Source organism: Piliocolobus tephrosceles, chromosome 1, assembly GCF_002776525.5.
Source record: "Piliocolobus tephrosceles isolate RC106 chromosome 1, ASM277652v3, whole genome shotgun sequence".
Lineage (NCBI taxonomy): Eukaryota > Metazoa > Chordata > Mammalia > Primates > Cercopithecidae > Piliocolobus > Piliocolobus tephrosceles.
Window position 1 is genome coordinate 129,671,267 of NC_045434.1, and position 11,702 is coordinate 129,682,968.

Here is an 11,702-nt window from a genome sequence, read left to right on the forward strand (position 1 = left end):
AAGAGTTAAGACTTCTGGGCAGCATTAAAGTTAATTTGAATTTATGCTCCCAAATTTAAAGTGAGACTGGTTATCATGGTCCCGTATCTTTCTCTAACCACAGTCAGCTTCCTGAGTGCAAAAGTAGGCATTCATATTTCATAAGGATTTGAGCTTTGCCAAGTGAATACAACAAAGAAAAGAGCAATGGAGTTGACAGAGTATGCAAAGGATTATTAATAACATACTACAGGCTGGGTGCAGTAGCTCACGCCTGTAATCCCAGCACTTAGGGAGGCTAAGGAGGGCGAATCACTTGAGGTCAGCAGTTCAAGACAAACCTGGCCAACATGGTGAAACCCCGTTTCTACTAAAAATACAAAAAAATTAGCTGGGCGTGGTGGCATGTGCCCATAATCCCAGCTACTACTCAGGAGGCTGAGGCAAGAGGGCTGCTTGAGCCCAGGAGGCAGAGACTGCAGTGAGCTGAGATCGTGCCATTGCACTCCAGCCTGTGCGAGAGTGAGATGCTGTCTCAAATAAATAAAAAGATAAATGAGGTACTAAAAACTCAGGATAAGCACAGAAGTGAGGGCATGAAAGGAGAGGTGCTGCGAAAACACTAGGATTAATGGATTGTAGGTCTTCATGAGGTCTAAGGATTGTTGGCATCAAGGGTCTATAAGGACTATGCTAGAAAAGATAGGAGAAAGTAGTGAGAGAACAGGATGCTTGAAACTGAGACTAAGGGTTTTTGTTATCGGTAATGACAAAGGAGTGAGTGGCTGAGGCTGATCTTGCTACTCAAGGTCATTAGCAGAGAGGTCAAAGGACTGAGAAGTATCATTTGGAGAGTGACGGTGAGGTAGAGACTAAAATCTCTGAGAACAAGAGTGAAGCAGGAATGGTAAACGACAATGGGTGGCATAGTCTAATGATCATGAAAAATTTTAAGATGGAAGTTTCTAGGGAGGAGGGAGGTAAGAAAGAGAATGGTCTACAAGCAGCACTACAAAGACAAGAAAAGCCACAAGAAAACAAGCACAAAATGCGGGGGGGCTGCAGGGGACAGCCAGATTCCTGGGAGAGCAGGGGGATCTCAAACTTCAGGGTGTACGAGAATGACCTAGAGGGTTAGTTCAACTATAGACTGCTGGACCCCACACCCAGAGTTTCTGATTTAATAAGTCTTAAGTCTTTAGAATTTGCATTTCTAAAAAGTTCCCAGGCATTGCTGTGTGGTCCAGGGACTACACATTCAGAACAACTGAGAACAAAAACAAGAAAGAAAAAAGCAAAAGGATTGACTATGTAGAGAACATCATTGATGACCTATCACGGATTCTAGAAAACACAATAAAAAGGTTCTAGGAGTTGGAGCAGGTGTGAGATGGGGCCAGAAAAGGAGTCTTCACAAAATCAGGCTTTAGTTGAAGACAGTTAAGAGAAGCCAAACAATCTTTTACTAAACATAATGTATAATACAGGAAGGATTGGTTATAAACCAATACTTTTATTTGCTAAACTGACTTTAACCCACTAAAAGTTTGTTGAGTATCTGCAATGTGCCAGGCCCCTTATAACCTAAGACGAGGTTAAGTGCCAAGTCGGTTAAACAGAATAACCAAACATAGCTCACTACAGTCTTTTATATTATGTAAAAAAAAATTATATATATATATAATCATAGGACAATCTGTACTATTTAGCATAAACTGATTTCTTAATTAAAATAGGTATAGTTGGATAAGAATACACTATCACTTAATTTATTTAGACAGGGTCTCTCTCATCACCTAGGCTGGAGTGCAGTGACATGGTCTTGGCTCACTGTAGTCTTGACCTCCTCAGGTTCAAGAGATCCACCCCTGCCCCCTAGGCCCTCCTGACCCACCTCCCTCCGCCCACCAACTGCCAGAAGCTGGGGCTACAGGTGCGTGCCACCAAGCCCAGCTAATTTTTGTATTATTTTTGTAGAGACAGAGTCTCAACATGTTGCCCAGGCTGGTATTGAATTCCTGAGCTCAAGCAATCTGTCTGTCTCAGCCTCCCAAAGTGCTGGGATTACAGGTGTGAGCCACCCTGTCACTTTAATTCTGGCTGTGTCATGAAGGTCACATCACCATTTAGTTACTACTTAATCATGTTTTTAAAATGCCTGATTAAAATTTAAAGATAGTTTGAAAATTTATCATATTAATTGTAAAAATAAGTGAAGTCAAGACAACTTTTTCTCTATATATAATAAACATACACTTTGAATTTTTACTTTAGATGGTATCAGAACACTGCCTGAATCATGTTACACTTCAAGAGTTCAAAATTTTAAAATACATTAAGCTGATACACATGGTTTACACATAATTGCAACTTGAAAATAACAAAAGAGAAATATTTTACAGAATATTTAAATAAGTCTTATTGTAGTTAAAATATTTTAAACATTCATTGCTATCACATATGAAGAAATGTCTCAAGTTTATATAGAAACTTACATACATAATATTCACTATTAAATATTACAAATAAATATTTTAGTTATTTTGACTCAAATTCAGCATCTTTGAAACCATCGGCAATATTTCTTGTTTTTTTTTTTTTCTTTTTCTTTGAGACAGGGTCTCACTCTGTTGGTTAAGCTGGATTGAAGTGGCACAAACACAGTTCACTGTAGCTTTGACCTTGTGGGCTCAAGTGATCCTCCTGCTTTAGCCTTCCATGTAGCTGGGACTATTGGTGTGTGCCACCATGCCTAATTTTTTTTTTTTTTTTTTTTTTTTGTAGAGGCAGGGGTCTCACTCTATCACCCAGGCTGGAGTGCAGTGGTGCAATTTCAGCTCACTGCAACCTCTGCCTCCTGGACTCAAGTGATCTTCCCACCTCAGCTTCCCAAGTAGCTGGGCTCATGGGCATGCACCACCACACCCAGCTGATTTTTTTGTATTTTTTGTAGAGACAAGGTTTCACCATGTTTCCCAGGTCCAAACTCCTGAGCTCAAGAAATCTGCCCACCTTGGTCTCCCAAAGTGCTGGGATTATAGGTGTGAGCTACCACAACTGGCAGTTCCAGCCCATATTTCTTTAAAACTACATTTCAATATAAATTTTTAATATAGAACCAGCTGGGAATCTTATGAAATCTGACATTCAGTGAAACCAAGTATTATTTGTTAGAATCTAAATATTTTTGAAGGCAGACAAATATTTGTTCTAAAAGTTAAAAACTCAACAGGAACTATGTTTTTTATACACTTTCATATATTCTTCATTATTTTTCACTTATTGAATTACAAAAATCATACTCTTCATTTTTAAACAAGCAGGAACTATCTTGGATTTTCATTGCTTAGTACATGGCCTATAATACATAGATAATTATTTATAGAATGAATGAATATTTGGGAATTTTGTCCAATTTTTAGGGATCCAAAATTACTAAATTTCCTGTGAAATTATGTCATTTGAAAAATAAGCATGTAGCTATTAAAAATGTAAGTGAAAACTGTTTAATCATTTTAGAGCAGTCAAAATACAATATAAGATTGGTATCTTGGTATCTGAAAGCAATCACTTTACCATATGCATTTTGATGTTTTACCATTCATTTTAAGTTGGTTAATTTAAAAACTAAGTTTTAATCAAAGTTGTTTTCAAACATTGTCATAATGTCACTTTGAAGGGTCATATCAATGGTACCCGCCATCTGTAGAAAAAGCAGAAAATTTTAAGATTACTTTAAAAATGTATGCCTTTACTAAAACTATACAATAATGATTATGCAACATTTGGGAACAGATCATACAAAATGAAAACTATTCAATAATTTTTTTATTTTTATTTTCTCAGGTTGAACAATACATTTGTACGTAATTATTTTTGTTCAAATACTACTTGATTTGTTAATATATTGTTCATGTAATAAATAAAAAACAAAACCTACAAGAACACTAAGAATAAGTTTGACCCCTCTTCACAAGTGAAAGTTCAATGTTGACAGAGTGGGTAAGAACATGAACTCTGAGAGCACATTGTCTTATTTATAAACCCAACATAATGCCAGACACACAAAATTACTTTCTGAATGAACCAATATCTTTCTTATGCAAGATAACTATAACATGTAATGCTAAAGCTATGGGCTTTCCTTGATTCTGCCACTTACTAACTGTGTAACCTAGTAAGTCTATTCTATGTATAGGCATTTATGAAGAATTAGATTACATGTCTAACATTCAGCAAAATGCCATATTAATCACTAAAAAGCTATTTAAAAAATAAGCCAAAGTAGAGAAAAAGCTAATTAAGACAAAGGAAACAAATGTCAACTATATTCTGAAGCCTTTTCTAAATGCCCTTATAGGTAGATATTCTTTAGCATCTGAGATGACACCAAATATTAAAGTTCACAAAATTATTTTTAAAAAATAAATCAATAAACAGCAACAGACCAGAGTGGTAGGTAAAAGCACCAATTTGCAATCAGTGGGTTGGCTTCTTGAATGGGAATTAGCATTCTCATTAGCTATGTGGGAAAATATTTGGAATTATGATTTACCTACTGAAAGAATATTTGAAAGGTATGTCTGACTCTTACAAACCATATAAATTTCTTTAAATCTGCCTTAGAGACAAAGGAATACTTCTTAAATCTTAATCTAGACTACATTCTTTTTTTTTTTTTATCTTTTTTTTTTTTTTTTTTGAGACGGAGTCTTGCTCTGTCACCCAGGCTGGAGTGCAGTGGCCTGATCTCTGCTCACTGCAAGCTCCGCCTCCCAGGTTCACGCCATTCTCCTGCCTCAGCCTCCCGAGTAGCTGGGACTACAGGCGCCCGCCATCACGCCCGGTTAATTTTTTTGTATTTTTAATAGAGATGGGGTTTCACCATGTTGACCAGGATGGTCTCGATCTTCTGACCTCGTTATCTGCCCACCTCGGCCTCCCAAAGTGCTGGGATTACAGGTGTGAGCCACCGCGCCCGGTCATCTATTTTTTTTTTTTGAAACAGAGTGTCATTTTGTCGCCCAGGCTGGAGTGCAGTGGCATGATCTCAGCTCACTGCAACATCCGCCTCCTGGGTTCAAGTAATTCTCTTTCCTCAGCCTCCCGAGGAGCTGGGATTACAGGTATGTACCGCCATGCCCAGGTGATTTTTGCATTTTTAGTAGAGTCGGGATTTTGCCACATTGGCCAGGCTGGTGTTGAACTCCTGACCTCAAGTGATCCACCTGCCTTGGCCTCCCAAAGTGTGAGATTACAAGGCGCAAGCTACTGCAACTGGCACAGACTACACTCTTTTTTTTTTTTTTTTCTTGAGACAGAGTCTCACTCTGTCACCCAGGCTGGAGTGCAGTGGCATGACCTCAACTCACTGCAGCCTCTGCCTCACAGGTTCAGGTGATTCTCATGTCTTAGCCTCCCAAGTAGCTGGGGCTACAGGTACGCACCACCAAGACCAACTAATTCTTGTAGTTTTAGTAGAGATGGGGTTTCACTATGTTGGTCAGGCTGGTCTCGAACTCCTGACCTCAAGCGATCCACCTGCCTTGGCCTCCCAAAGTGTTGGGATAACAGGCATGAGCCGCTGCACCCAGCCCCAGACTACATTCTTAACACCCAGTTTTTAGGATGCCAAATGTCTAGCCCAGATAGTTTCTTAAAGTTCTATTCTAAGCCTCCAATATAGGCATTGGATACGTTGTCCTAGTTTAAATATCATGTGATACTGCTATAAGTATCCAGACATACTGCAAAATTTGTAGAATATGTAATGAAACCTGCTTTTATTTAAAGGTTGTGTGTACTGGCTTATTTTAGATTTTCTTACATCTTGACTAAAATCTGTGCATGTGGAACAATTATCGACAGAGAACTGGTATTCTCTGTACCAATTAACCTTAGATACCATGATTTTTTTTTTTTAATAGATGGAGTTTTGCTCTTGTTGCCCAGGCTGGAGTGCAGTGGCGTGATCTCGGCTCACTGTAACCTCTGCCTCCCAGTTCAAACGATTTTTCTGCCTCAGCCTCCTAAGTAGCTAGGATTACAGGTGCGCCACCATGGCTGGCCAATTTTTGTATTTTTAGTAGAGATGGGGTTTCACCATGTTGGCCAGGCTGGTCTCAAACTCTTAACTTCCAGTGATCTGCCTGCCTCGGCCTCCCAAAGTGTTAAGATTATAGGCGTGAGCCACTGCACCCAGCCAATAGCATGATTTTTAATACTAATGCTCCCCATAGCTGACACTATAAGCTGGCTGTTCCTTCCCATGTGGTCCTAAACACACTCTTCAACTATTCAAATTTAAGATAAAAAGTTTGGTCAAGGGAACTAGCATGTGGTGAACTTTTGGGAGCTCTGCTAAGTGTCAAGTTGTTATTGCTTTATAGAGTATGGCTCTCTCGATTGGCAGCAAGAGGCTGGGCTGTCAAAAATGATAGCAAATAGATCCAAGGTCAGGTTGTTAGTTATCAAGCTGCTAAATGTAACATCATTAGTCAACTTTCAGTGGGTTCCTAGTCTAGTTATGTTCCAGAAAAGTGCTTAGAATACTAAGAAATGTATCAAGTTATCTAGCTGTGTTGTTGGGCTGCAACTAAGGTGCAGTGAAATCACTTGGGGGTGACTTAAGTCAGGCCTTTGTGAGTACCAACAGGAAACATTTTTACATCAGTACAGAAAGACTTTAGGTCAACTACTAATGAAATTTAACAATGAGTTCCTAAAAACCTCCAAAAAGACAATACCAAAAAGTTTCTATTTAAAATTGGGTTCATTAAAGTTTAAAATTCAGTTCCTTAGTTGCATTAGCTACATTTCCCGTGCTCAAGAGCCCTATGTGGCTATTTCCTAGTATGTTTGAATTGATAAAGCATATTTCTGTCATTGTAGAAAGTTCCATTAAGATCACACTGCTCTAAAGTAAACTTCACCATGTTAAATGTACAGCTCTATTAAATGTGATTTATTTCTACCTTAGTATTATAAAATATGTGGCTGACAAAACTTTTGTTATTCCCTAGAAAATTACTCTGTACTTTAACGAATGCTATAGCTAAAGCCAATGGCTCTTCTCTTCTCAAACTAATGTTCTTATATGCCTTATGAATTTACATGTTTTTCCTAGGATTACAAAAATATCTAGTTCTATGGGACTAAGATTGCTAGAAAAAAAAAAAAAAATCTAGCACCCAACAAGGTAATATTCACGACATCTGGTATTTATGATTATCAGTTATGCAAAGCAGAAAAACACTATTCACAAAGAAGAGACTAACCAATCAATTGAAACTGAACCAGAACTGACAAAATACTGGAATTAGCAGAGAAGCACATTAAAACAGTTATTTTAACTGTATTCCATTTTTTTCAGAAGTTTAATACAGATGAAAAACAAAAAACCACACACATTTTTAATAAACCCAAATCTCACATCTACAATGTCTGGGATGAAAAATAAAACACTGGGGATTAACAGAAGATTAGACACTGAAGAAAAGACTGGTGAATTTATCCAAAATGAAATTCAAAGGGAAAAAAGAATTTTAAAAAATTAAAAGAGCAGCCCAGGTGCAGGTGGCTCACGCCTGTAATCCTAACACTTTGGGAGGCAGAGGCAGGCAGATCCCTTAAGGACAGGAGTTTGAGATTAGCCCTGGCCAACATGGTGAAATCCTGTCTCTACTAAAAAAATAAAAACAAAAACAAAATTAGCTGGGCATGGTAGCATGTGCCTGTAGTCCCAGCTACTTGAGAGGCTGTGCCATGAGAATCACTTGAACCTGGGAGGAGGCAGAGGTTGCAGTAAGCCGAGATCACACCACTGCACTGCAGCCTGAGCAACAGAGTGAGATTCAGTCTCAAAAAAAAAAAAAAAAAAAAAAAATTAAAAGTGCATTAGTGAGCTATGGGGCAACATACATAAATAGCTAATACATAAATAGCTGGAGTCCTCACAAGGGAGTGAGGGGAGATATTATTTGAATAAATAATGGCCAAAAGCTTTCCAAGCTTGATGAAAACTATAAACACACATCTCGAATAAGCTCAACAAATCACAAGAAACATGAAGAAAACAATTGCTGAAACCCAGTGATTAATACAAACGTTAAAGGCAAGTAGAGGAAAAACATACTATATACAGAAGACCAAACATAATAGTATTGGATTTCTCAGTGGAAACAATGGAATCAATGAGACAGTGAACAAGTACCTATAAAGTGCTAAAAGAAAAAATATTAAAGCTCTAAGAGTTCTAAATTCAGCAAAAGTATCTTTCAAAATTGAAGGCAGGGCCAGGTGCAGTGGCTCACACCTGTAATTCTAGCTCACATCTGTAATTCTAGCACTCTGGGAGGCAGAGGCAGGCAGACTGCTTGAGCCCAGGAGTTCAAGACCACCCTGGGCCACACAGTGAGACTTTGTCTCTACAAAAAAAACCACAAAAAACCATCAAAAAATTAGCTGGCTGTGGTGGTGCATGCCTGTGGTCCCAGCTGCTGGGGGTTGGGGTAGAAGGATCGCTTGAGCCTGGGAGGTCAAGCCTGCAGTGAGCCACGATCATGCTGCTGCACTCCAGCCTGGGCAACAGAGTGATACTGTATCAAAAAAAAAAAAAGAGTGGCAAGTTGAAAAACCTGCAAACAAATGTTTATGACAACTTTATTCTTAATTGCCTGCTACTTGGGAGGCTGAGGCAGGAGAATTGTTTGAACCAGGGAGGTGGAGGTTGCAGTGAGCCGAGATTACACCACTGCATTACAGGCTGGGCAACAAGAGCGAAACTCCATCTCAAAAATAAATGAATAAATAAATAAAATAAACAAAGAAATGAAAAGTACATGAAGTGGTAACTGCATAAATATAAGATTCTTTCCTTATTATTTAAAACAATTTGGCCGGGCGTGGTGGCTCAAGCCTGTAATCCCAGCACTTTGGGAGGCCGAGACGGGCAGATCACGAGGTCAGGAGATTGAGACCATCCTGGCTAACACGGTGAAACCCCGTCTCTACAAAAAAAATACAAAAAACTAGCCGGGCGAGGTGGCGGGCACCTGTAGTCCCAGCTACACGGGAGGCTGAGGCAGGAGAATGGCGTAAACCCGGAAGGCGAAGCTTGCAGTGAGCAAAGATCCGGCCACTGCACTCCAGCCTGGGAGACGGAGCGAAACTCCGTCTCAAAAAAAAAAAAAACAATTTAAGAAATATTATCAGTATTTAAACAATAGCATGAGGCTGACAGGGGAGGAATGGAAGTAACTATCGTAAAGCTCTCACACTAAACATGAGGTGGTATAACGTAAACTGAAAGCAGACTGCGATTAAGTTAAAGGTGTATGTTGTAAACCGTAAGCAACCACTAAAATAGGAAAACAAAGAGTTACTGATTATGTCAATGAAGGAGATAAAGTGAACTAAAAAAATGCTCTGTAGACATAAAGAACAAGATCATGTCTTTTGCAGGAACATGGATGGAGCTGGAGGCTATTATCCTCAGCAAACTAATGCAGGAACAGAAAATCAAATACTGCATGTTCTCACCTATAAGTGGGAGCTGAATGATATGAACTTAGGAACACAAAGAAGGAAACAGCAGACACTGGGGTCTACTTGAGGGTGGAGGTTGGGAGGATGGAGAGGAGCAGCAAAAAAGATAACTATTGGGTACTGGGCTTCATACCTGGGTGAAGAAATAATCTGTACAATGAACCCCTGTTACACCAGTTTACCTATGTAACAAACCTTCACATGTACCCTGGAACCTAAAACAAAAGTTAACAATAAAAAAAGCTTAATAAAAAAACGGGCAGAAAAAAAAAAAGAGAAGAAGGACAGGAACAGAAAACAAATATCAAGATGATGAACTCAAACTTAACGATATCAATGATTATACTGAATGTAACTAGTCTAAACATGTGATTAAAAGGCAGGGATCTTTGGCTAATGCCTATAATCCTAACACTTTGGGAGGCCAAGGTGGGCGGATTGCCTGAGCTCAGAAGTTTAAGACCAGACTTGGCAACATGGCGAAACCCTGTCTCTACTAAAAATACAAAAAATTAGCTGGCTATGGTGGCACCCACCTGTAATCCCAGCTACTCGGGAGGCTGAGGCATGAGAATCGCTTGAACCCAGGAGGCAGAGGTTGCAGTGAGCCAAGATTGCGCCACTGCACTCCAGCCTGGGCGACAAGAGCGAAATTCTGTCCCCCAAAAAATAAAATAAAATAAAATAAAATAAAATAAAAATAAAAAACAGCAGGGCATGGTGGCTCACATCTGTAATCCCCGCACTTTGGGAGGCCGAGACAGGTGGATCGCCTGAGGTCAGAAGTTCGAGACCAGCCTGCCTAACATGGTGAAACCCCGTTTCTATTAAAAATACAAAAAATTAGCCAGACATGGTGGTGTGTGCCTGTAATCCCAGCTACTGGGGACGCTGAGGCAAAAGAATCGCCTGAACCCGGGAGGCGGAGCTTGCAGTGAGCTGAGATCCGGCCACTGCACACTGCACTCCAGCCTGGGCGACAGAGCGAGACTCCATCTCAAAAAACAAAAACAAAACAAAACAAAAAAAACCACAAGATAGGTTAAAAGTAAAATGATGGAAAGAATTTTACTATGCCAACACTAGTCATAAAAAGGTGAAGTGCCTATTTTAAATTTCAGTGTAATTTTCAGAGTAATTATTACCAGAAGTAAAGATCATTTCATAACGAAAAAGAAGACAAACCAACTTGGCCCGATTAACACCCTATCCAACAGCAATAAAATACACATTCTTCATGTGCGCACAGAATATTTACCAAAGTAGACCATAATCCAGGCCATAAAATAACTCTCAGTAAATTTCAAACAGTTCAATCAGATGTGTGTACGACCACAATGGAATTAAATTAGAAATCACTAACAGAAATCACTAGAATCAGAAAATCCCCAAATATCTGGAAACGAAACACTTCTGAAACAATCCATGAATAAAAGAAAGAATCAACTCTAGCTTTTAAAGTATTATTTTCTGCATATTAGGACTCCTAAGTGAAAGTCAGCTTCTTAATCTAGCAGTCAACTGAAGAAATGCTGACCTGGAACAGATGGCATATATTCTGGCCACAATTCAGATTTTATTTTATTTATTTATTTTTTCTGAGACGGAGAAAATCATGGATTTTATTTTCCATGAAATATGAGGAGAAAACTTGTCTAGGGTCCCATATAAGGCAAAAGAAAATGTATGACTAGATGCATTATAGGCCTTTCATTTCTGTGCTGAAGTAATAGAAGATATGCACAGGTTATGTGCAAATACTGTACCATTTTATAAGGCAAAAGAAAATGTATGACTAGATGCATTATAGGCCTTTCATTTCTGTGCTGAAGTAATAGAAGATATGCACAGGTTATGTGCAAATACTGTACCATTTTATATCAGGGACTTGAGCACCCATGGATTTTGGTATCTGTGGAAGGTCCTGGAACCAATTCCCCATGGATACCAAGGGATGACTGTACTACCAGATATTACCTGTTCTGTTTCAAATCTCTGTTGGAAGGTGAGATGCTTTAATTGAGTGAGTCGTAGAACTAGTAATTAACCCATTCCATAGGTAGAGACAAAAACAGGTTTTATTGACAACTTAAAGGAAAGCACAACTGGTTGATCATTGGTGATTGGTAAAGGTCCTTGTGTTGGGGTCAGGGAGGGATGTTTTTACTCCTTCTATT

At 39.0% G+C, this 11,702-nt stretch overlaps 1 protein-coding gene across 5 annotated transcripts in view; it reads right to left on the minus strand.

The window, feature by feature from the left end:
• Positions 1–3,462: 3,462 nt before the first annotated feature.
• BRDT (bromodomain testis associated) overlaps positions 3,463–11,702 on the minus strand; it is a 63,413-nt gene continuing 55,173 nt past the window's right edge. For all 5 annotated transcript variants that reach the window (XM_026456503.1, XM_026456502.1, XM_026456499.1 and 2 more), the window contains one exon: positions 3,463–3,682. In XM_026456503.1, the coding sequence (XP_026312288.1) occupies positions 3,614–3,682 (69 nt within the window). In that variant the 3' untranslated portion in view covers positions 3,463–3,613. The remainder of the gene's footprint in view (positions 3,683–11,702) is intronic.